Source organism: Erythranthe guttata, chromosome 13 (genome assembly GCF_056151865.1).
Source record: "Erythranthe guttata isolate IM_541 chromosome 13, IM_541, whole genome shotgun sequence".
NCBI lineage: Eukaryota > Viridiplantae > Streptophyta > Magnoliopsida > Lamiales > Phrymaceae > Erythranthe > Erythranthe guttata.
Window position 1 is genome coordinate 12,381,476 of NC_142545.1, and position 26,881 is coordinate 12,408,356.

Below are 26,881 nucleotides of genomic sequence, written 5' to 3' on the forward strand. Positions count from 1 at the left end.
CTAAAAAAATATTTTTTTAATTTGTGTTACTGTCTTGACTGCTAATTACCGTCTCCAACAGTAATTAAACTGTCGGAGATAGTAACAAATTAATAACTATTAATTGAACTTTTTTTTTTTGAAATTTTGTTTTTTCTTAAAAAAAATTATTTTAATTAATAATACTGTCTTGGTTGCCAAATTACTGTCTCTAACAGTAATTTAAGTGTCTAAGACAGTAATTTTACTGTATTAATTAATTTTATCGTCTTGACCTGCAATTTTGCTGTCTTCGACAGACAGTAGTATTACTGCCTCATGCAATAATATTACTATTTGGGACAGTAAGATTAGTAATATTATTGTTCTCCGACTGTAATATTACTACCTCATGCAATAATATTATTGTTTGGGACAATAATATTAGTAATATTACTGTTCGGGAAATAATATTCATAATATTACTGTCCCAAATAGTAATATTACTATCTGAGACAATAATTTAGCAGCCAATATAGTAATATTAATTAAAAAAGAAAAAATAAAATTTGAAAAAAATAACAGACCAGAAAAAAAATTAAGAAAAAAAATAAGTCAACGCCGGAAAATCGCTCGATCAACGCCAGAATCTGGCCGGAAAAAAAAATTAAGAAAAAAAATATTTTTCAAAAAAATATTAAAATGAGGTTAATGTGATATATTTGTTTAAATCCGGGGTCAATGTGTAATATTAAGCAAGTTAGAGTATAATTGATGAAATTGATTAAAATTATATTATGGAGGATATTTTTGACTAAACACATGGGGATGGGTTTATTTGAAAGACTGTTTTTTTTTTTTTTTTTTGACCAATGTGTATTTAAGTCCCTTGTCATGTTCATCTTTGCCATTTGCCCTTAATTTAAATCTTACTATTTAATTAATCTAAATATTAAAAGAAAAATCAATATATACTATTTTGAGTATATAGATTTATTTTAAAGTAAGAATACTAACTGGCATGAGTTATAACCAATATTTTTTTTTAAATAAACATCTTATTTTTATTTTATTTTCAGGTTTGTCACACTATCGGTTTAATAACACAAGTGAGCTTTTATTAATTCATGCATATTTTTTTATATTTTAACTGGATATTCTTTATACTTTTCAATAGTGGAATTTATCAATATTTTTAATATTATATAATTATTGATATATATTTGAAGGTATTGAACCGCAATTCTTTATAATTTTTTGAAATTTTATTAGGCTAAATAACATAAAACCCCCTTGCGTTATGATAAAACCTGCACCAAATCTCCGAGTGTTGTTTTTACTGTGTAAAACCCCCTATGCGTTTTATTTTTTCTTGCATGAAATCCCCATTTCAGTCAATAGTTAGGGATTATTTGAGAAACCCCCTCGAATGCCCATATGCGTTTTACAATTAGTGTAGACCCAATTTGTTTTTCCTCTTTTGATAAATCCAAAGTTTTGTTTATCAGTTTTTTTATTACTATCTCTCTATAATACTCTTATGTATTATTGCGTTGCATAGATCCAATTATATGTTTTCTATTTTGACAAAACCTATTTAATATTAAATTATAATAATTCAATCATACATTACCCTAATTCTATTACATGATTTTCCCGTGTCTTTTCTTTCAACAGTAACCGCCCCTTCTCTTCCTCCACACTAACAGCGATCTCCTCCCCCAAATCTCGGTCCTTTTCGCCGAGGGTAAGCCCTCCACCGCCTCGCCATCATCACCGCCCTGATGGACCGTCTCCGCCTGCCTCCTTGTCATCCACCACATCAGCCGCCGTGGCTCTATTCATCCTCTAGGGCGGAGATCTCCATCTTCCGAGCCAGCGGAGAAAGAGGCTACATTTTTTTACAGTGTAACCGACGAGATGTACGGGCAGTTTGAAAAAAATGGAGTTTTTACCTGATTTTTCGGAGCTCAACTTTTAATTGAATTTTTTTTCATCGATAATTGGGAATGTGCTGTTCATAATTTTAATTTTATTTAATGTCGTACTTCCTTCCATTCGAATGGAAACTCGTGTTTTATTCGTGAGGGAGAATGTTTAGTCAGTTTTTATATGTTTATTTCTCTTTTTAATTTATTTGAATATATATATAAAAAAAAAGTAATTGATGTAATGCAACTTTAGGTGGTCCAAATTTACAATTTGAGCGGTGCAAATGATGCGTGCAAACTGTAATCAAGAGGCTTTATAGTGGACTGACTATAAACGTTTTGTTGTTGGTGAATATGTGTAAAACAGATGTTTTTGTTAACTTTTGCAGTTGTTTTATTCAATTTTCTTGATGTTTTTTTGTTATTTTTGTAATTGTTTTTGTAGTGGACTAGGTGAATTTCGTATTGGATTATGTTATTATTTTAGTGGATTTCGATATTTTTTTAAGTGGGTTTTGATGAGGAGGCGGAGCTATGACAACAAGGATGACTATGTTAGGTGATGCTCGGATAATTCTACTATTGTTAGTGGTGGCGGTATTTGTTGGTGCTTTTTTTTTCTTTTTTTTTTTCTTATATATATATAAATAAGAGGTGATTATAAATAAGCCCATCAATGGGTACTTATTTATAAAGAGATCCAGACAAAAATCTCCTTTACCAATAAGTCCACACATAGTCCATATTTTTGTAAAGGACTAAAACAACCCCTCTTACTTTAATATGCTCCAATTTTATCCTTCACTTATAACCTCAATTCGACCCCAAATTTCACAAATTATTCAATTTTGACCCAAAATTTTTTTTTCAAAAAAGAAAAATTTTCAAATAAAAATTTCCCGCCGGATTCCGACGTTGACGACGGTCAACGCCGGTCTCCGACATTGACTTTTCAAATATTTTTTTCTTCCGGATTTTTTCGCCGGTTTCTGGCGTTGATTTTTTTTTTCTTTTCTTTCTTTCTATATCTTTTTTTTTTTCGTTTAAACAACAATATTGCTGTGATTGACAGTAATATTAATTATATTACTGTTAAAACACAGTAAAATTAACTAAATTACAGTTTAACACAGTAATATTGCTATATTAATCTCTAACACAATAATATTAACACAACAAAACTCATTATTATTGTGTAAAAGAGTAATATTACTATATTGACCGTTCAACAAATGTAAACATAATAAAAAGCCAAAAGAATTAATATCACTGTGAGTGACAATAATATTACTATAACAACAGTAATATTATCGTTAACCACAGTAATATTACAATAATAGACAGTAATATTATTACGTTACTCTGTGAATAACTCAAACAAACAAAAAAATTCAAACAAAATAATAATATTGATGTGGTTGACAGCAATATTACTATAACAACAGTAATATTACTGTCAACCACAATAATATTATTGTGTTTACAGTAATATTACAATAATAGACAGTAATATTATTACGTTACTCCGTGAATAACTCAAACAAAACAAAAAACCCAAAAATAATAATAATATTGATGTTGTTGACAGTAATATTATTGTGTTTACAGTTATTTTACTGTCAACGACAACAATATAATTACGTTGACTTGTCAACAAATCCAACAAAATAAAAAAAATAATAAAAAAAATAAATAAATAATATTACGTTAATTTACTTCAACGGCAGAACAATTACATAGATGTATTGTCAACGACACTACAATTACGTTAATTAACTGTCATTGACAGTATAATTACGTTAATTTACTGTAAGTGACAGCACAATTACGGTCAACGTTTAGCGGCGGACGTGAACAAAAAAAAAAAAAAAAAACGAAAAAAAGTCAACGCCGGAGACCGCCGGAAACCGGCAAAAAAATCCGGAAGAAAAGAAAAGAAAAAAAAATCAACGCCAGAGTCGCCGCTGGTCAGCGCTGGAAACCGGCGAAAAAAACCGAAAGAAAGAAAAAAAAATTTGAAAAGTCAACGCCGGAATCCGGGGGCAAAATTTTTTTTTTTTTGAAAAAAAAAAAGGTTTTCGGTCAAAATTGAATAATTTGTGAAATTTGAGGTCCAATTGAGTATAAATTAATAGTAGTATTTTTGTCAAATCCCTAAATTTAACAAATCCCTAAATTTAATAGTGTATTATGTTAATTTGATACTATTGTATTACATTGATTTTGTAGTGAATTGTTTTAATTTTATAGCATATTCCGTTAATTATATAGTGCATTTCCATAGGTTTTTAGTGGATTTCAATTAGGTATTACATAGTGAATTTCAATAGGCTTGTAGTGGATTTCAATTTTGTAAAATATGCTGGAAAAAAATTAAAAAAATAATCTATTTAAAAAAAAAACGGAAAATTTGAGTTTTTTGTCAAAATTGAATAATTTGTGAAATTTTGGGTCAAATTGAGGTTAATTTAAATTAAACGATGAAATTGGAGCATATTAAAATGTGAGGAGGAGGTATTTTAGTCTTTTATACATCTCTAGACAATGTGTGTATTTTTTCTTAAAATAGTTTTTTGTCTAGACCCCTCTATGAATAAGTATGGGATGATGGGTTTATTTTTAATGGACCCTAACAGAGATTTCGTGTATTATAAAATGAAACATAAGGGAGTTTTACGCAAGAAAGAAAACACATGGGAATTTGGCACAAATTTTCCTTATACATGGCGAATTTGTGTTGTTAACCCAACTTTATAATATTAAATTTGTTAATAATTTATTTAAAATTATTTAATAATAATGAATGTCACAGTTAATATATACTCAAATACGTATATTTATTATCATTTTATATTATTTTTACCAATATATAAAATGATTGTTAGACACATATCAATAAGTGAATGCGCACTTATGGTTAGGAGTGTTGAATGTGCACTAATACATCTCCAATTTACTACTAGCAAATGCATTTTTGGACGAATTTGTCAAATGAAACTGGGTTACCAGGTAGACCCGACAGGGCTCGAGTCTTAACAATTCTGGGTAAATTAGACAATTCAATTACTCTATTTTATATTTTTTTAATTAATATTTTTTAGTGATAAATAATGAATTAAGTGAGTGAGTCGGATATCTCACCCTAGACAATTCCATATAAGGTAAAGGTTTGGCATGGGATATTAAATTAAGGGTTAATGACAAAGAGGCCCATGACAAGGACACTTAATTAATAAAAGAATATCCAACTTTTTTCTATTTCAAATAATTCCAAGCTCTAGCTCATTCAAACTTATTTGCAAATAAAGAATTTTTTTTATTAATACCAAAATTACCGCCAATTCCTTGAAATCTAATGCAACTCCAATTTCATGATTTAAACCCTCAATTTAGTCAAATTTCACCAATTAACCAATTTTGACACTTAGTCTAATTTTGACCCGTCACCGCCGGCCTCTAGCGTTGAACCTTTTTTTTTAATTTTTTTTTCTTAAAAAAAATTATTTAATTAATATTATTGTATTGGCTGCTAAATTATTGTCTTCAACAGTAATTTAACTATTAATTGACTTTTTTTTTTCTTTAGAAAAATATTTTTTCCCGTAAAAAACATATTTTTATTAATAACACTGTATTGGCTGCTAAATTACTGCCTTCAACAATAATTTAACTATCGAAAACAATAATTTAACTATCGAAGAGTAATTTAACTGTCTGAGACAATAATTTTACTATATTAATTAATTTTATCGTCTTGACCCGCAATTTTGTTGTCTACGGCGAGATACATGTGTTATAAACTTATATGAGATATGCTTCAATCACCATTAATTTTCTAAGATTAAATTTGGACCCTAGAAAAATAGCATGGCTCGTGTTACAAAAAATGAAGCATTTTACCAAAGTATCATTCGATTTTTTTTTTATCAAACCAATATAAAATAGATTAATATCGAATTGTCTAATTAACCTGGACTATATTTTACTAAAATAATTAATTTAGATATGTTTTAAAGACGTGTTCTAAACTTATATGAGATATGTTTCAATCACCATTAATTTTCTAAGATGAAATCTGGACCCTAGGAAAATAGCATCGCCGGTGTTACAAAAAATGAAGCATTTTACCAAAATATCCTTCGATTGTTTTTTTTATTAAACCAATATAAAATAGACTAATATCGACTTGTCTAATTTACCCCCTGATTATATTTTACATAAATAATTAATTTAAATATGTTTTAATTATTCGAGTGATGAATAATAATTGCCAAAAAATGCATTACAGGAATTGAATTTGAGACCTTTCACTGCATTTACACTGCTAACCATTGGAGCACATTAACTTTATATCATTATTAACAATCATTTTATATATTAGCAAGACACAATGTAAAGTGGTAACAAATATAAGTATTTATATATTGTTAAATAGAATATTAACTGCCACATTCATTATTTTTAAATAATGTTAAAGAAATTATTAAAAAAAATAATATAATAAAGTTTAAAAAGTATAAAGAACTATGGATCTATATCTTCAAACATCTATTATTAATTATTAATTATATAAATTAATAAACTCCACTATTGAAAAATATAAAGAATACTCAATTAAATATAAACAAATGCATGACGTAATATAAGCTCACTTGGGTTATTAATTCAGTAGTGTTACAAATTCGAATAAAAAATAAAATAAGATGCTTATTTAGAAGAAAAAAATAGATTATAACTCATTCCAATTAGTTTTCCTACTTTAAAATAAAATTATATACTCAAAATACTATATTGTGATTTTTATTTTAATATTTAGTTTAATCAAATAGTAAGATTTGATTGGTAAGCTCAAATTCTTTCAGTTAGTAAACGTTAATCCAAGATTTGAATCAATGAAGCTTAATAATTGACAAGAAGAACGTATTAATTGAAGTAACTATTTATAAATAAAGTCTAATATCTTTTTAATTCAATTTTATCATAAAAAATATAAATTTAATTCCTAACTTACGTAAGAATCAAATTGTAGGAGTTGAATCGATTAAGATCAAGTCCGTTCGATTTGTAAATATGTTTCAAAGATTTGAATCGATTAAGTTCAACCATTGACAATAACGTATTAATCGAGTTAACTATTTATAATAAAGTCTAATATCCTTTTAATTCAATTTTTATAAAAAAAAAAAAAATTTAATTCGTAAAAATTGTAAGAATCAAATCGTAAGATTTAATCTAACCATAATATTTGACTCGATTAAATCTTATGATTTTTACAAATTAAAATTTATCCTTTTTATGATAAAATTCAATAAAAAAATACTAAACTTTAACTATACATAGTTACTTCGATTAATACGTTATTGTAAATTATTGAGTTTAACCTATTCAAATATTTGAATGTTGTATACGAAGAAATGACTTGAGCTTACTCGTTTCAAATGTTTGAATATTGTTTTCGAATTGAAAACAAATGAGCTTAATTGAAATCTTACGATTTAATTAAATCTTACGATTTAATTAAATCTTACGATTTACGATTTATGATTCAATTCAAACTTCAAATTCTTTCGAATTTCATTTTTAAATTACACGAGTTGATCTGCCTTTACTTAGATTTTTAAAATTTATTATATATAGATTTGTTAGTGTTGAATTTTTAATATATAATAATAGTTATATAAGAATTAGAGCAACTCCAATGGGAGTATCGATCAAATGGATTATCAAATCCATAAACTACCTTTTTGATATCCCAAAATTAAAAATTTCTACTGTAATGGGAGTATCAAAATGGGCAAGTATTTTGATAATCTACCTCTTCATAAGTAAAAACACATCTTGGAAATTGAGTTATAAAAAAATAACCACCTAAACATCCAATCACAAAATGACACGTGGCAATTACAAATAAAACTACTAAAAAACTTTCAATTGATTATTAATTTTGATAACGAGTAGATGAATTGTAAATAAATATTAAAATATTATCTTAATTATCAAATAAATATTTGATATTTCAATTTTGATGTTCAACATTGGAGGAACTAAATGAAGTATGAAACTAAAAAACTACCACTTTGATACTCCAAAATTATAAAACCCTCCTCCAATGGAGGCATTAAAGTGAGAATTATTTTGATACTCAACAACCCGGGGTGCAAAAATACTTCCTAGAAAAATGAGGTGTAAAAAATATAACCACTTCATTAACCTATCACCATTTGACGTTTGGCATTTAAAAATATATTTATTCATATATATATTTAAAATTTGATAATCTATATGATACTTGTGGTTGGAGTGAATTTTGTTTTAGAAGTATCAAAGTATTATATCAAGTATCAAATGAATGTTTAATGCTCTATTGTAATATCTCACCATTAGAGTTGTTCTTAGGAGTTTATTTAACATTACTTATGTAAGTTTTATAAATTTTATACGTTGTAGAGTTGTGTTCAATAATAAGTATTCTTTCATGCTAAAAGGGGTTACAATGCAAGTTCGAATCCTATAGGATATTTTTTCGACAGGTGGTTTAATGATTTTTTATTATTTATGTTTTTAAATATTAAATATTTGTAAGAAGAGTGTTTAGAAATAAAATGATGTGCGATGAGCCGATGGCAATGTGAAGTCTTCATAAGACTTTAAATTCTTAAACTCTTGGTTTTATGGCTATTAAGCAATTGTAATTTACAAAGTATCAATCCAGTTTGACAAATAATTAACTAGTTCAAAAGTTGAATCATAAAAACATATTTTAAAATAAATCTTTCAGAAAGAAAGAAAAACATTTCCCACCTATATTATTGTTTTTGTTTTTACTAATGGATCAAGTAATATTTGATATCTCTTAAGCCCGCCGGAAAAAAAAGCTAGAACTTGTGAAGCATGTTCATCAAGCTTTCGTGTGTGTGTGTGTACATATATATATCTATATATATATATATATATATATATATATATATATATATATATATATATAGTGGTGTATCTAGTGTGGTCCAAGGGTGTGCTACTACTGCACACCCTTGATTTAAAAAAAAATATATTTCCTATATATTTAATATATAACTGCAAGTGTAAAACATGGCCAATGCAATTTTGTAGTTGAATTGGTTAAATGCTTTACAGTATTCTGCAGAGGTGCAGGGTTCGAGACCGAGATTCCGAACCGCTGTCTATTATTTTTTTCTTTTTTATTCCTAATTTTACCATTACATACAATATTTCAATTGTTTTAAAAAATGTTTATTTTTTCTTTTTTTATTCTTAATTTTCCCATTACGTACTCTTTCTATTATTTTTTCTTTTTTATTCCTAATTTTGCCATTACATACAATATTTTAATGGATAACTAGTGAGAACCCCCACCACATTTTTAGGATATATTAGGATGGATCTACACCCTTTTTCAATATTACTGAGACCCCCTTCATGATTTATTTAAATTAATATTAATATAATTATCAAATGTTATACCTATATTACCCCGTAATTGTCAGATGTTATAATCAGAAACCCTAGCCTCAAAATTTATATTCAACCGCCATTCTATTTATCTTTCATTTTTTTCTCTTCTTTCTGGGACTGGAAATTCATGGCGATGGAGGCGACGATGAAGACGGCAACGAAGGCGACGACACATCTCGACAATGACAAGGAAATACCCTGCAACCGTTGTTCTCAAATCTGCGGCCTTGTTAAAACCTGAAACACGTGGATTATTTCCACATTTTGTTTTTTTAACTTTCTTATTATTAAACTAAATTTTAGTTATAGGCTAAGTAGTGCTTAGTGGGTTAAGTATATGGCTTAGTGGGCTAAGTATATTACTTAGTGGGCTAAGTAGTGCTTAGTGGGTTAAATTGTGGATATTATTTTAACTACTCAACTAACCCACTAACCCATGTTCTTGAGTGCTCTTGTAGTTGGTTTTGTTGCTGATCATGGGCTGTGCAGTGGAAGCTTGAAATGTCTATAAATACCGATTTCAATACTCAAGGAAATTGATCGATTCTACGAAATAAACACCGAGAGCTCAAAAGAATACATGAGTGTTTTAGTGTGTTTTTAGAATCGGTTGGTTGTACTCCTAATGAGTACAATCTTTACGTACTCCTCATGAGTACATTCTTTACGTACTTATCATAAGTATATTCTTTGTAGTCTAGATTGTTTAGTATATATGTTTCTAGACTTGGTTGTAAGAATAATCAAGATGGTGATTCATTCATAAGTTCTTTACGTACTCCTCACGAGTACATTCTTTGAAATCTAGAATTTTTAATATTTCTCTTTTTGTTTCTAGATTTGAATGTAAGAATGATCATGAGAATGATTCATTCATAAGGAAGAAGTTTTCGTACATCTTCTGTTTATATTCTTGGAATACTGTTTTTTAATATATTTTTTCTGTCCTGTAAAGGGCAAGTTCACAAGTTTTACTTGTGAACATTTTTATATCTGAGTATTGTCTTTATATAGTTATTTTTCCGCTGCATGTTTATTTAAGTGTCATAACACCTAAGACAACATCTCTGTATTAAACGAATTCGGGACTATATCAAGAGCCAACACTTGACGTATACTAAGTGTTTGTTCCTATTTCTTTTACAGAAACGAATTCGTGATGGATACTCAAATGACTGCTTCTATGCGACCTCTTGTACTTGATGGCACAAACTATACCTACTGGAAAGTCAAGATGAGGGCGTACATCAAAGCGATTGATGAGAGAGGCTGGAGATCTATTCTTACTGGATGGAAGCCACCAACAATCACAGATGCGGATGGGGATGTATTTCCAACACCAGAATTACGGTGGACATCAGATGATCTATCAAATGCACTCCAGGCAGAACTAGAAAATGAAGAAGTTGCTACGGAATATGATGATGATGCAGATGAATGTCTCAACAATGTGGCATTTCAGATTCAAAAATTCAATAGGGCATACAGACGAAGTGGAATCAAGCCTAGACAGTTATTTCCAGATGGCTCTCCACAAAATCGACAAACTCAAACTCGGAACAGATCTATTCCACAGAGAACATTTCCTCAAACATCTTCTCAAAACACTTTAAAAAATTCTTCATTTATTCGTTCAAATTCTGAACCACCTAACTTGGATCATATTAAATGCAGGGCATGTTCAGGATTTGGACATTATGCTAATGTATGTGCAAATACCCTGAGAAGAAGAGGAATGAGTCTGATTTGTGCTGTCAGCGATGAGGAAGAAGAGAAACCTGAACAGACAGAGGAGCAGCAACCCGCTAAACAAGCTCTTTCTGTCAGATATATCACTGAAAATTGTCCAGAAACAGAATCACAACGAGTTTCTCTAGATGCTGCAACACTTTCTGAAACACTTTCAGTAACTGAAATTTCTGAGTTAGATAATAGTCATTATACATGTTTGAACTCTATTTCTTTGAATGTTGCAGAATACAGTAAAGAAGCACTAGGAGATGAGGAAGAAATGTACAAGAAATTGTTCAGTGACTTGGAGAAGAAGACTCATGCTCTAGATGCAGCCAACAAGGAAAATCCTTCTCTCAAAGAAACAATCACTCATTTGGAGGTTGGTATCACCAAGAAGGATCTTGAACTGGCAAAGGTAAAAGATGAACTCAAAGAAGCGACTCTAGCAATCAAGAGGATGAATACCGACACAACTAAACTCAAAGAGATCGTGTCACTTGAGAAATACAATAAAAATGAAGGTCTAGGGTTCAAAAACCAAGTGAAGAAGCACAAGCCAGTAAAGAAGAAGGAGATTGTCTTTGTAAAAGAGAAGGGTTCAAATGGAAAAGAATGCAGAAATTCCACAGTCACCACTTCAGAGTCCAGAATAAGGGGATACATTTGTCATGACTGTTTCTCACCAGGACATACCCGTCCATTTTGTGAGAAACTAAGTAGTGACAAAATGTTGTACAGGATGAGTCACAGCACTCCAGGGAACACCTCCAAGAAAAAGGTAGAATTTACCAAAAAAGAGTGTAGAATATGGACTCCCAAAGGTAAACTTATGTACAAAGCAGTATACACTTCTTTAAATGCTAACATTTCAGGTTCATGGTACTTTGATAGTGGATGCTCTAGCACATGACTGGAACTAAAGAATTTCTATCAAACTACTATACACTCAATGGAGGACGTGTAACCTATGGTGGAGGAGCTAAATGCAAAGTGGTTGGACGTGGAACACTCAGTTTTAAGGGACTTCCAAAACATTCAAATGTCTTACATGTTGAAGGATTGGGGTCAAATCTCATCAGTATTAGTCAATTGTGTGATGATGATCTACGTGTTCAATTTGATAAATACTGGTGTTCTGTGTTTGATAATAGAAATCATTGTGTACTGACAGGGTCTAGGTCAATGGATAATTGTTATGAAACAGGTGACACCATCTCATGCAAGAGCTCAAGAGTAAGTGAAGTAGAGCTGTGGCACCAGAAACTAGGGCACACAAACTTCAAAAATCTGATGCTGCTCAACAAGTACAATGCCATAAGAGGAATTCCAGATCTCAAGATCAAGGACATCCCTATATGCGGAATGTGCCAGAAGGGAAAGCAAACTAGAGTACCACACAAAGTGTTACAACCCGTTGGTACCACCATTTGTTTTGAACTTGTACATATGGATCTTATGGGTCCTATAGAGGTAGAAAGCCTAGGTGGTAAAAAATATGTATTTGTGTGTGTTGATGATTTTTCGAGATATACTTTGGTGTATTTTTTAAGAGAAAAATCTGATCCAGAATACATGCATGTGTTTGGATGTGTTTGCTTTGTCCTAAATGACAGAGATCATCTAGCTAAATTTGATTCAAAAAGTGATTTGAGTCTGTTTATGGGATACTCTAATAACAATCATGCTTATAGAGTATATAACCTAAGAACTCGAACTATTATCGAATATGTAAATGTGGTATTTGATGACTTTGCTGATCTCCGCAGTAAAACAGCTGGAGATGAAGTTGATGACCTGATTGCTGAAGGAGAAACAACCGAAGGAGACACTACTGTCACAGATGCTCCAGAAATAAACAGACCAGTTTCAAGAGAATAAGGTGTTGAGCCAAGTGTTACCACATCTGACTCAATACATCCAACAGAAAGCACAGAAGCTGAATTGCAGCCAACCTATGATGTCTGCAGAAAGGAACCATCAAGTAGAATCCAGAAAAATCACCCCTCTACTCAAGTTGTGGGAGATATCTTTGATGGGATAAGAACCAGAAGAAAAGAGAGAGTGAATTACAGAGATATGGTAAGATTTGCAAATTTATCTTCTGAAGGTGCACTAACTGGAACTACTTGCTTTGTGTCTTCAGTTGAACCAAGGAATATTGCAGAAGCTCTGAAGGATGAATTCTGGATCAATGCAATGCATGAAGAACTGAATCAGTTCATCAGAAATAATGTTTGGTACTTAGTTCCCAGACCAAGCCATGTAAATGTGATAGGAACTAAGTGGATTTTCAAAAACAAAACTGATGAAAAAGGTACAGTTGTTAGAAATAAGGCTAGGTTAGTAGCACAAGGTTATACTCAGATTGAAGGTATAGATGTCGATGAAACCTTTGCTCCAGTAGCTAGAATTGAATCTACTAGGTTACTTCTTGCTATATCCTGCTTTCTTAAAATCAAACTGTATCAAATGGATATCAAAAGTGCATTTCTAAATGGTGTTTTAAATGAAGAAGCATATGTAGAGCAACCCAAGGGTTTTGAAGATTCTGCCAAACCTGATCATGTGTTCAAGCTTAAGAAGGCTCTGTATGGTCTTAAACAAGCTCCTAGAGCTTGGTATCAAAGACTCACTGACTTCTTACTTGAAATACAATTCACTAGAGGAGAAGCAGACAGAACTCTATTTGTTAGAAGAACAAATAACCATATTATTATTGTACAGATATATATTGATGATATTGTTTTTGGTTCTACTTGTGCTAACCTCTTACAGTCTTTTGTAAATTCTATGTCTCACACTTTTGAAATGAGCATGGTAGGAGAGTTGAATTACTTCCTAGGACTCCAGATCAAACAGACAGGTGAAGGAATTTTTGCAAATCAAAAGAAGTATGCTCTTAATCTGGTCAAAATGTTTGAGTTGGAGTCAGCCAAGCACATGAAAACTCCAATGGGTTCAAGTCAAAAACTGTCCAAGGATGATGTTGCTGAAGATGTTGACAGCACCCTATACAGAAGCATGATTGAAAGTCTTCTGTATCTAACTGCAAGCAGACCTGATATTATGTTTAGTGTTTGTATGTGTGCCAGGTATCAAGCTAATCCCAAGGTCACTCATCTTAAAGCTGTGAAGAGGATTATTAGGTATGTTGCAGGTACAGTAGATTTAAGCATTCAGTTTTTCAAAGACACTAATACAAATTTGATAGGTTTTAGTGATTCTGATTGGGCTGGGGATATTAGTGACATAAAAAGCACATCAGGTGCATGTTTCTTTTTGGGGAATAACTTGGTTTCTTGGTTTAGTAGAAAACAAAATTGTGTATCACTTTCAACAGCTGAATCAGAATATGTAGCTGCTGGAGGATGTTGTGGTCAACTAATTTGGATGAAACAAATGTTGGGGGATTATGGATTAACCAGTGACACCCTGACCATATATTGTGATAATTCAAGTGCTATTGATATTCCAAAAAATCCTGTTCAACACTCACGAACTAAACACATAGATATTAAACATCATTTTATTCGTGATATAGTTGAGAAAAATATTGTGTGCTTAAAGTACATTCCCACAGAAGATCAGCTGGCTGACATCTTTACAAAGGCATTAGATTATGACAGGTTTTCTAAACTTAGAAAATCTCTTAGGATGTGTACTCAATAAACATGTCCTGAAATATGCTGCAACACCTCATCCAATATCTTAAGCTGCAACATAATTTACTGAAGCTTAGCTTCTTTAAATAAAGACTTCAGTGTGATGGATTATTCTCTAAATAAGTAACTGGAAGTCTTTCACCTTGAAACGTGATCATGCTTCATGCAAACATTCAGAGAACAATTATAATCACATAAGTCAAACTCATCTATTTTGATAGTCATATCTTAGTAACTGAGGAACCTTCAAACTGAACACTTGATCATGTTCCATGTGAATTGTTTGACTTGAAAATAAGAGTTAAAAAAAAAAAGAAAAAAAATTATAATAAAATCTATGCCTGTTAGCCAATTTATTTTTCTCACACTATTAATCATTAATAAATGTGTTTCTTATTTTTGTGAAAATTTCGTGAGCGCTACTAATTTTATTTTATTTATTTTTGAATTATTACTATTTATATGGGTCATGGGGTACATGGGTTAGTCTTTTATTTTCCACTAAGTCCACTCCTTATTATGCCATGTGTCACGTTTTGTTTTGGACTGCCAAATACCCCTTTATTCTCCTTAATCACACTTTCTCCAAGAAAAAAAGCACACCACTTCTTCACCTTCTCCACTTTATTTTTTTAGCAAAAATTAGGGCTTATAAATTTCATGTTTCTTTTTCGAAAATTCACACTCAAAAAAACAAAAGCACAAGCAGCAATTTTTTCATCTACTGTATCATGGCATCTCCTCCTAGAAATCCTCTTCCAGCCGTTGGTGATGTCCACAACGATGCTGCAGCACCTGAACCAGCAGACCCGAATCTAGCCATCATCGTTCATCCTGTCAACCTTGAAGCTATGCCGATCAGCTTTATTGAGCCCGGAGACGAGCTGAATCCGATTGACCCAGACAACTTCGAGTTCGTGGGTCCCTCTTCCACTACAGGAAGGTATCCAACTCGCCGTTCCAAACGCATGAATCCCTTCCCAGATCTGAATACTGCTGGGTCACAACGCCGGAGGGGTGGAAACTCTCCCAGAAGAGGAGGCAGAGGAGGAAGAAGGGGCAACAGAGGTGGGCGTACCCTAGTTAGGCCAAACCCACCAAGAGGTCTTCATTTGGTTGATGAGGACACAGATGATGAAGCTGAAGATCCTACCTTTGCAGAACCAGAAGCCCAAGCTCTCTCCTCAAGCTCCACTGAGTCATCGTCAAACGACTCACCTCCACCAGCATCAACTCAGGGGGAGACATCTTAGCCTAATATGGTAGCAGCAGCTTCTCAACCGGAAGATGTTGTTGCACATGTTCCTGAAAATGCTGCCGCACCTACTGTCTCAGACAATGCCCTTCAGAATGCTGCTGAGGATGCTGCTCCCTACCAGGATGAGGAAATGCCTGACTTTTCTGGGATGTCTTCTGCTGAGCATGTAGACATTCCCACTGTTGATGCCCAGGATTTCACCACCACTGAAGAAACACCCTCTGCTCCACATGAAGATCCACTGGAAACTCTGGCAGAGGCAGCTGTTCAAGTGGATGCATCACCTTCCCAGGCTGAAGAAGAAGAGAAAAGTGATGATAGCTGGGAAGTTCCCCTTGCCTCATTTCGCAAAAAATTGCCACCCTCAGAGTCAGACAGTGACTCGTCTGAGGAATTCTCTCAGATGCAGGAAGATGCTGCCCCACGTGTTGCATCACCTGAGCCAGCATACATCCCAGATAAACTTGAAGACTTAGAAGAAGAGGAACCTTCTGAGGAAGAAAAACTGAACTTGGATGGGAATGATCTCTCAACTCCTTTTGAGGTAAACAATGCTTTCAGTACTACTTTTTATTTTGAATCTGATTCAAATTTGAGTCCTCAAATCATGAATTGCCAATTCATTGAGGAAAAGAAAATTTCCAAGGATGAGTTTGATAGACATAGGATCACTGATTTTCTTGATCAAAGAAAAATCCTCAGTTTAGTTGAGATTGCCTGTCCTTATGAAGGAATTTTATGCCAATTTGCAAACCTCATTTTTAAAGAAAAATTCTCCAAACTTTGGCAAAGTTTTTGTACGAAATTCCATTTTCTCATTTTCTCCCAAAATTATCAACTCTCATTTACAAACTCCTACTGTGATTGATGAGGATAATTATGGTGATTTTACTGAGGTTTGTAAGACTCTTTCTGGCAATCGTCTAAAATCTTGGCACAAAGTTTCTCAACTCACTGCATTTTATTCTGTCTTGTTCAGACTCACAGTGATGAATTGGATTCCATCCAAAAATGTCTCTGTGGTTACTAAACCTCATGTAGTACTCATGTACAAATTGGGGATGGGATTACAAGTTGATTTAGGCAAACTTTTCTTTAATAATTTATGTCATCTTGCCCAGAAAATTTCATCCTCCACTCATCTTCCTTATCCTTCTCTCATCTACTCCATTCTACTTTCTCAAAATTTGGGCCAAGATGAATTAGAATATCTTCACACTCCACTTGGCATGATAACCGTTTCTAAAATTTTTCTCAAAGCTTCTCATGTCCAAGATCTTCCCTGGAATGGAGATAATTTTCTCTCAACTGAATCAGATCAAAATAATCTTGGTACTGAAGGTGTTGCTCCTCATGTTGACAACACTCCTGACAATCTTGTTTCTGTTCCTCGAGATCTTTTGTTACACCAGCTTACTCACTCTCTAGCTCAGATTACTGATCACCATTCCATGGTGGAAATGCTCCAAAAAGCTCTTTCTGATCAAAAAGGGGGAGAACAAGCTAGTCATGAAGTTGAAGCAGGGAATTCTCATCCCTTGGATGCCATAGGCAGAGAGCATGGAGTTAATGAAGACGAAGAAAAGAATGAGGGTGAAGCTAAAGGAGGAGAGGGTCCAGTGCTAGTGATGGAGGAACAACAGCTGATGCTGAAGAGACCTTGGATATTCTACTTTAAGAACAATTTGGTTTTGTTCTGTTTTTATTTTTCCTCTGAACTTTTATGTTAATGTTGGTTGTCAAATTCAGGGGGAGTTCAAGCAATGACTCAGGGGGAGTTAAGCTAAAATTTAGTTTTGATCAGAAAGTTAAAAAGGGGGAGTTTGAAACACGTGGATTATTTCCACATTTTGTTTTTTTAACTTTCTTATTATTAAACTAAATTTTAGTTATAGGCTAAGTAGTGCTTAGTGGGTTAAGTATATGGCTTAGTGGGCTAAGTATATTACTTAGTGGGCTAAGTAGTGCTTAGTGGATTAAATTGTGGATATTATTTTAACTACTCAACTAACCCACTAACCCATGTTCTTGAGTGCTCTTGTAGTTGGTTTTCTTGCAGATCATGGGCTGTGGAGTGGAAGCTTGAAATGTCTATAAATACCGATTTCAATACTCAAGGAAATTGATCGATTCTACGAAATAAACACCGAGAGCTCAAAAGAATACATGAGTGTTTTAGTGTGTTTTTAGAATCGGTTGGTTGTACTCCTAATGAGTACAATCTTTACGTACTCCTCATGAGTACATTCTTTACGTACTTATCATAAGTACATTCTTTGTAGTCTAGATTGTTTATTATATATGTTTCTAGACTTGGTTGTAAGAATGATCAAGATGGTGATTCATTCATAAGTTCTTTACGTACTCCTCACGAGTACATTCTTTGAAATCTAGAATTTTTAATATTTCTCTTTTTGTTTCTAGATTTGAATGTAAGAATGATCATGAGAATGATTCATTCATAAGGAAGAAGTTTTCGTACATCTTCTGTTTGTATTCTTGGAATATTGTTTTTTAATATATTTTTTCCGTCCTGTAAAGGGCAAGTTCACAAGTTTTACTAGTGAACATTTTTATATCAGAGTATTGTCTTTATATAGTTATTTTTCCGCTGCATGTTTATTTAAGTGTCATAACACTTAAGACAACATCTCTGTATTAAACGAATTCGGGACTATAAATTCTATCAAAACCGATTCAAGCGTCTCGTTGTCGGTGACAACGGCCAATGAGTGGATGCCCGACTTCCACTCTCCCCTCCCACCACCACATTGTCCCCGCCTTCTCCCCAATTGGTGCTTACAGCCCGTGTAGGTTTCTATGACAGGAGGTGATACTCTGGTACTAGTTTTTTTTTTTTTAATTGAAATTCACTGTTATTTTATTTTTTCAATTTTTTCAGTGTTGAATTTAGGCACACTTGTATTCGTCATTCCGACAAACCCGACGATGCAAAACGCTTCGCGACCAAGTTTAGATCTGGTGCCGTTTAATTCAAGCAAAAAGTTTATACTTTATTTTTGTTTATTGTGATTTTCTTTATATCATTTTTGCTATGATGTTTTTCAATTTTGTTTCTACTTGTTTTCCGTTACTTTGTAGTTGATTTCGGGTTTTGCTATTTTTATTTTTTTGTAATTATTGTCGAGAAATGTACAGTAGCTTTCGATAGTTTTATAATTGTTTTCGATTCTTTGTGTTGATTTACACAATTTATAGTTGTTAAAAAATGGCAAAAATAACTAAAAATTAAAAATAAGAAAAATGAAATAAAAAAATTGAAATTATAGTCGATTTCAGAAATATTATAGTTGGTTTCAGAATCTTTATAGTTGATTCCGAACAAGAAAACGGAAATTAAAAAAATAAAATAAAATAAAAATAATTTTTAATTAAAAAATTATTTAACAATTAAAAGAAAAATATTTTTTGAAGCTATTATTGTTAGTTTTTTATTAAAATAATAAAAAAACCGAAAATTTAAATTTATTTAAATTATATATTAAAAAAATTAGAGTTTGCGATTGTAGGGATATCAAATTTCTGAATTTTGTGTGCGTCTTCCAGAAGGCTATTTTCGGAATCATTAAAATAGTGGGTTTTCCACTAATATTAAAAATATGGCTGGATCCCCACTTATTAAAAAAACACTAGAGGGGTTATGGCTAATAGTCCCATATTTCAATTGTTTTAAAAAATGTTTATTTTTTCTTTTTTATTCCTAATTTTCTCATTACATACAATATTTCAACTGTTTGAAAAAATGTTGAATATGTGGGTATTTTTAATATTAAAAAAAATCTCCTAATATAACATATATTTTGCTAATTGTAACTTTAATTTATTTACCATTTCTTTAATATTAAATATAATATAAATTATTCCAAAATTCTAAATATTGTATATAATATATGTATTATTTCAATTTTTTTCTAAATTTACAATTATGTGGGTTTTTTTTTTTTCTTTTTGAAAATTCAAAATCTCTAACAATGGGGACTACTCTCGGAATTGGAAATATTTATGGGCGTTACATATTCCACCCAAGATTCGAATATTTCTATGGCGAGCTTGCTCGGACATTTTGCCTACGGGGTCGAATCTGTTCCGACGCAAAATCCGTATTTCTCCGGCGTGTGCTCGATGCGGTCACCATTTTGAAACCATAACCCACGCCATACAGGACTGTGATGGAATCAGTGAAGTGTGGAAGACCGTGCCATTCAATATTACACCAACAAATTCATGCAGTACGATGTGGCAGTGGCTCGACCGTCTGAGAGGTATATTGGCGGAAGATGTGCTCAATCTCGCCATTATTGTAGCATGGAAGGCGTGGGACAATCGTAATAAGGCAGAGCATGGAGAGGAAACGATGCACCGAAACGAGATTCTTGGATGGAGCGAGAGGTTTCTTGACACTTATACACAGGCTCAAATATTGGCCAACCCGGGTGTGAAGCAGGTGCATGCACAGAGTTGGAATCCTCCTCCTGAGGGAGTGCTCAAGCTCAACTTCGACGCGGCTTTGCCGAACGAGAAGGACTTCTATTCGGTGGCGATAGTTGCACGGGATTCGCGTGGGGTATGCATTTGGTGGGCGGTCCGCAAGTTCAAAGGTAGGCCGACCGTGGAGGATTGCGAGGCTCACGCGGCTTTGACAGCTATCAACCAAGCACGACATCACGGATGGCACTCGATCATTTTAGAAGGTGACTGCTTACAAGTTATCAGGGTTCTTAAAGCGAGAGAATCTTCTCTCTCGTCGTTTGGAGTTTTTGTTGAAGACATTTTACGCATTGCTAGTTCTTTATTATTATGCGATTTTTCTTTTGTTAAACGCAGCGGCAATATGTTGGCCCATGCACTAGCTACTGGATTTAGTGACTATTGTAATGAGGGTTCTTCTTTACCCCTTGAACTAACGCATTTAGTCTAATACATCGTCATTTTATCCTCAAAAAAAAAAAAAAAAAAAAAAAGAGACTCCTTTAATATTTTCACCAATTTTATGTCTAAATATTTTCTAAATTTGCCAAAAAAGGTAAAATAATCCCTTTAAATTTAAAAATTTTAAAGATTTTTTTATTATTCAATGTGTACAGTATTAAAAAAAAAATTCGGGGGTGCTGCCCCCGAACCCCCGTAAACTATTAGGGAACCATTATATTTTTCACTGTATTTAATTTCGAACACCCTTGGCAAGAATCCCGAATTTGCCAATATATATATACATATATATATATATATATATATATATATATATATATATATATATATATATATATATATATATATATATATATTACACAGCACAAATGCAATTCCAGCCCTATGTGAACAGCCTGATGAAAAAATAAATAATTGCAGCTTCAGTTTTATTTCAACACGAGGAAAAAGTACAACACAGCCAGAAACATTAATTGCAGAAGCAACGCGGGACAACCCACACATTAAAAACAAAATTAAAACATAAAGGGTATACGGTGGAAGCCTTAATTATTCAAACAACTTAATCAGGAACACAATCCACGTGTCGTCGTGGTTATGATCGAGCAGGGATTACTCAACTCAGACTAGCTGGACGAGGTGGCGGCGACGGTGGCAGCGGCAGCGGCAGCAGTGGGGTTAGGTTTAGTTGGATTCTCCATAATTTTGATACCGCCAATGGTAACACCGGGGCCTTGATGCCTCGGCACCAGCGTCACCACGATGGTGTCATCGTCCCCGATGTCGATGTCATCGTACCCTAGGAAAAAAAATTTAGTGATAAATAATGAATTAAGTGAGTCAGTCAGATGTCTCACCCTAGACAGGCCCGGTCCCAGGGTTTCGGAGGCCCGAGGCGAGAAACGAAAACGAGGCCCTGTTAATTACCAACTTTATTTTGACTTGTCAACTCATTCCTCAACGACAATTCAACAACTTCATCTTCAACATGTTTTTGCAAGATAATTTGTCTAAATCTAAGAGTTCCGTTTATGAATTATTTTGATATCCCAACTCAAACTTTTCTATTGCTCATTGTGTCGATAGGTACTCAACCTATGAAATTCCAAAATATAAAATATAATACAAAAGATCGCCAAATTATTAAACACAACAAGTAAAAAAAAAAGTATAGGATTAGAAATGAAAAAATCAAGATAATGACAGATAAACTTAATTAATTCTTAGCTTGTCATTCAACAAAGAAGACAAGAAAAAAGGATTTAAAAAATAAAATTAGAAAGAAAAAAGAGGAAAATTTAAAAAAAAAAAAAAAAAAAAAAAAAGAGGGAAATAAAAAAAATAAAAAAAGAAGAAAATAAAAAAGGAGGGAAATTAAAAAATAAAATTAGAAAGAAAAAGGAGGGAAATTAAAAAATAAAATTAAAAAGAAAAAAATGAGGGAAATTAAAAATTAAAAAAAAGAAGAAGAAAAGAAGAAAAGAAAAAAAGGAGGGAAATTAAAAAAAATTAGAAAGAAAAAAGAGGGAAATTAAAAAGAAAAAAAAAAAGGGAATAAACAAAACAAAAAAGAGAGAAGGAACGTCAACTTCCAGATGATAAGTCAAGGAATCGAACACTCGACATACAAAAACTTATGAGAAAGACTTGGCCAACTATGGTAAAGGTAATTATAATTAATGTTGTAACTTAATAACTATATAGATATTTTTCAAAATTGGAGGCCCTAAAATTTCCGATTTTTCGGAGGCCCAAGGCGACGGCCTTGCTCGCCTTGGGCTTGGGCCGGCCCTGACCCTAGACAATCCCATATAAGGTTGTTGTCTAGATCAATGGTTTGGCACGGGACATTAAATTAAATAAAGGATTAATGGCAAAGAGGACCATGACAAAGACATTTAATTAAAAAAAAAAGAACATCTAACATTTTCACCAATTAATCAGTTTTGATCCTTATTCTAATTTTGACCCGCTAGTGACGCGTTGACCCTTTTTTTTTTTTCTTTTCTTTTTTTGATTTCGTTTTTACTTCAAAAAAATAATTTAATTAATATAGTTGTCTTTACTGCTAAATTACTGTCTCCAACAGTAATTTAAGTGTTAATTGATTTTTTTTTTGAATTTTTTTTAACTAATAACACTGTCTTGGCTGCTAAATTACTGTCTCTAACAGTAATTTAACTGTTGAAGACAATAATTTAACTGTCGAAGACAGAAATTTTACTATCCGAGATAGTAATTTTACTGTATTAATTAATTTTATCGTCTTAGCCTGCAATTTTGCTGTCTTCGACCGTAATATTTTTGTCTCCGACCGTAATATTACTGTCTCATGCAATAATATTAATGTTTGGGACAATAATATTAGTAATATTACTGTTCGGGAAAGTAATATTCATAATATTACTGTCCCCAAACAGTGGACAATATTATTAGTACTGTTTGGGAATAATATTAGTAATATTATTGTTTTGTTATTCAATATTACTCTTTCAGATAATAATTTTGTTGTTAACACAGTAACTTAGAGAGGAAAAAAAATTAAAAAAATAAGTAAATAAATGAAGTCAACGCCAGAGACTGGTGGTCAAAGGCGGTTGATTAGTCGGAAAAAAAATTCATAAAAAAAAGGTTTTCAAAAAAAAAAATGAAAAAAAGTCAACATCGGAGAACTGCCCGATCAACGCCGGAATCTGGCCAGAAAAAAAAAATTATTTTATTAAAAAATATTTTATCAAAAAATTATGAAAATAAGAGTTAATGTGATATATTTATTTCAATTCGGGGTCAATGTATAATATTGAGGAAATTAGAACATAATTGACGAAACTAATAAAAAATATATTTTAGAGGATACTATAGACAAAGATATGGGAATAAACTCCTTTGTCATGTCCCTCTCTGATAATTAATACATAGAGTTGAAAGAAGCGATGTACGATGAGCCGATGACAATGACAATATGAAGTCTACACATAAGACTTTAAATTCTTGAACTCTTGGTTTTATGGCTATTGTTAGTTTGTGAGAGGAGGTGGATAGTAATTTGGAGATAGTTTGATTTATTTGGAGAGAATGGACAATAGGACTTAGTTGAAGGAGAATGCTTTATTAGTTTTGATTTTGAGTTGATGCTAGTTTACAATGCCTCATAGCCTATTTATAGGCTTCATGGATGAATCTAGAGAATTGCTAGAGTAGTCCTTCTCTAGAATTCTCCTTACAATTCTACATTTTCTTGAATATTCATCTATGGCTAGAAGTATCTAGCTAGCTTGAGTCCTATAGATTATTCTAGATACTATTTTACAAGACTAATATTTTTTTAATTATTCCAAAATTGGCATTAATTTCAACACTCCTCCTTAATGCTCATTTTGGAAATACCGAGCATCGTACGCAGTTCTTCAAACTTCGGACGCGGAAGGGCCTTCGTGAAAATATCTGCATGTTGTTTTTCTGTCGGGCAGTAGTTCACTTGAATTTCTTTGTTTGCTTCTGCTTCTCTCAAGAAATGGTACTTGATCGCTATGTGCTTAGTTCGGCTGTGTTGAACCGGATTCTTCGCCATTGCTATTGCAGACTTGTTATCGCAATAGATTGTCGTCGGCTTAGTTTGTTCCTCGCCCATATCTGCTAATATTCGTCGTAACCATATAGCTTGGCTGGCAGTTGTTGCAGCTGCCATATACTCTGCTTCTGCTGATGATTGCGCTACACTTTCTTGTTTCTTTGATGCCCATGAGAATACTCCGGAACCAAGAGAGAATGTGTAACCTGAGGTACTCTTCATGTCATCCAGTGATCCGGCCCAGTCACTATCGGTGTAGCCTATTAAACTCGAGCATGTTACGTGCTTGTACCAAATTCCATAGTCCTTCGTTCCTTGCAAGTACCTAAGGATCCTCTTTGCTGCTCCATAATGTACTTGACTCGGACTTTGCATGAACCTGGATAGTAAACTTGTGGCGTACATAATGTCTGGTCTTGTAGCTGTTAGATATAACAGGCTTCCTATTATACTCCTGTAGAGTGAATCGTCCGCCTTTGGTGATCCATCTTCCTTTCTTAGTTTTTCATTAGTTACTACAGGTGTAGCAACTGGATTGCAATCGTGCATTCTGAACTTTTTTAGTAAACTCTCGATGTACTTTCTCTGAGCGATGAAAATACCTTCGTCTTTTTGGGTTATCTCGATGCCGAGGAAATAATGAAGTGATCCGAGATCACTCATCTCAAATGTCTTCATCATATCTTCCTTGAATTCTTTAACCATACTCTCATTGTTTCCCGTATATATAAGATCATCTACGTATAAAGAGACAATGAGTGTATTGGTCGTACCATGTGTCTTGATGTAGAGAGTAGGCTCACTTTGACTCCTCCTAAATCCTCGACTCGTGAAATAAGTATCGATCCGACTGTACCAAGCTCGTGGGGCTTGCTTTAAGCCGTATAATGCTTTCTTGAGAATTAAAACTTTGTCTTCTTTTCCTTTCTCCACGAATCCTTGTGGTTGTTCCACATAGATTTCCTCTTCAAGATAGCCGTTGAGAAATGCTGACTTGACGTCCAGTTGATAGATTCTCCATTTCTTTTGTGCAGCTAGTGCAATAAGTGCTCTTATTGTGTCTAAGCCTGCAACGGGAGCAAATGTTTCAGTGTAGTCGATACCTGGTAATTGTGAGTATCCTTTGGCGACAAGTCTCGCTTTGTGCTTCTGAATCGAGCCATCCGGATTGAGTTTTGTTTTGTAGACCCACTTAACTCCAATGATATCTTTGTTAGAAGGTCGATCTACCATCTCCCATGTCTTGTTCTTCTCGATCATCCGGATCTCTTCTTCCATAGCTTTTACCCAAACTTCTTGCTTTGATGCTTCTTCAAAGCTCCTTGGCTCCATAGTTGCAAAGTTACATGACTCGTAGATTTCCTCGAGCGATCTTGTTCTTAGTGGTGGTGACTCTGGTGATGATTCTTCTTCTTCTTCTTCGATAATTTCTCCACGTCTAGTAGTTCCACTAAGAGTCTGTGTTTCTTCCAACTCTGCTGTTTGATGTTTTGTTGATGAACCTTGTATTCTCGGTACCATGATGTTTTGTTTCATTATCTTTTCTTCATCCCAGTCTCATGTGGCTTTCTCGTCGAATTCTACATCGCGACTGACGATAAGCTTCTTAGTCTTGAGATTGTAAATCCGGTATCCCTTGGATTCTGTACTGTATCCCAGAAATATTCCTTTTTCTGTCTTTTCTTCAAGCTTATGCCTCTTGACTGCTGGAATATGGACGTAGCAAATACTCCCAAAAATTCTTAAATGTTTCGCTGACGGCTTACGACCACTCCAAGCTTCTATAGGTGTTTGATTTTGCACCGCCTTAGTTGGACATCTGTTGAGTAGATAGACAGCTGTGTAGACTGCTTCTGCCCAAAACATTTTCGGCATTTTTTTTTCTTCTAGCATAGATCTTGCCATCTCCATCACCGTTTTGTTCTTTCTTTCGGAGACGCCATTTTGCTCAGGAGCGTAGCCGACTGTTAGTTGGTGTTCAACTCCTTCATCTTCGCAGAATTTGTTGAATTCTTTAGAGGTGTATTCTTTTCCTCTATCGCTTCTTATAACTTTAATCTTCCGATTGCTTTGATTTTCTACTAGATTCTTGAACTTTCTGAAGATATTGAATACTTCCGATTTTTGTCGCATAAAGTAGACCCAAGTCATCCTTGTATAGTCGTCAATGAAGAGAATGAAGTACCTATTTTGCGTCAAGGATGGAGTCCTCATTGGTCCACAAACATCGGTATGCACGAGCTCTAGAATCTTCTTGGCTTTCCAAGCCTTGCCTGATGGGAACGGTTTCCTCTGCTGCTTGCCAAGTAAGCATCCTTCGCATACGTCGTCCTTCTCGTGAATA

General features: G+C 33.2%; 2 protein-coding genes across 2 annotated transcripts; one reads left to right on the forward strand and one right to left on the reverse strand.

The window, feature by feature from the left end:
- Positions 1-20,271: 20,271 nt before the first annotated feature.
- LOC148765935 (uncharacterized) lies at positions 20,272-20,955 on the forward strand. Its single transcript, XM_088812430.1, has one exon. The coding sequence runs from the start codon at positions 20,272-20,274 to the stop codon at positions 20,953-20,955; it is 684 nt and encodes a 227-aa protein (XP_088668556.1).
- Positions 20,956-21,592: 637 nt separating this feature from the next.
- Positions 21,593-26,058, reverse strand: LOC105961587 (retrovirus-related Pol polyprotein from transposon RE2). The gene is made up of 2 exons (XM_088812431.1): positions 24,354-26,058; positions 21,593-21,765 (listed from the first exon to the last, which is right to left on the reverse strand). The coding sequence occupies exons 1-2, from the start codon at positions 26,056-26,058 to the stop codon at positions 21,593-21,595; spliced, it is 1,878 nt and encodes a 625-aa protein (XP_088668557.1).
- Positions 26,059-26,881: the final 823 nt, after the last annotated feature.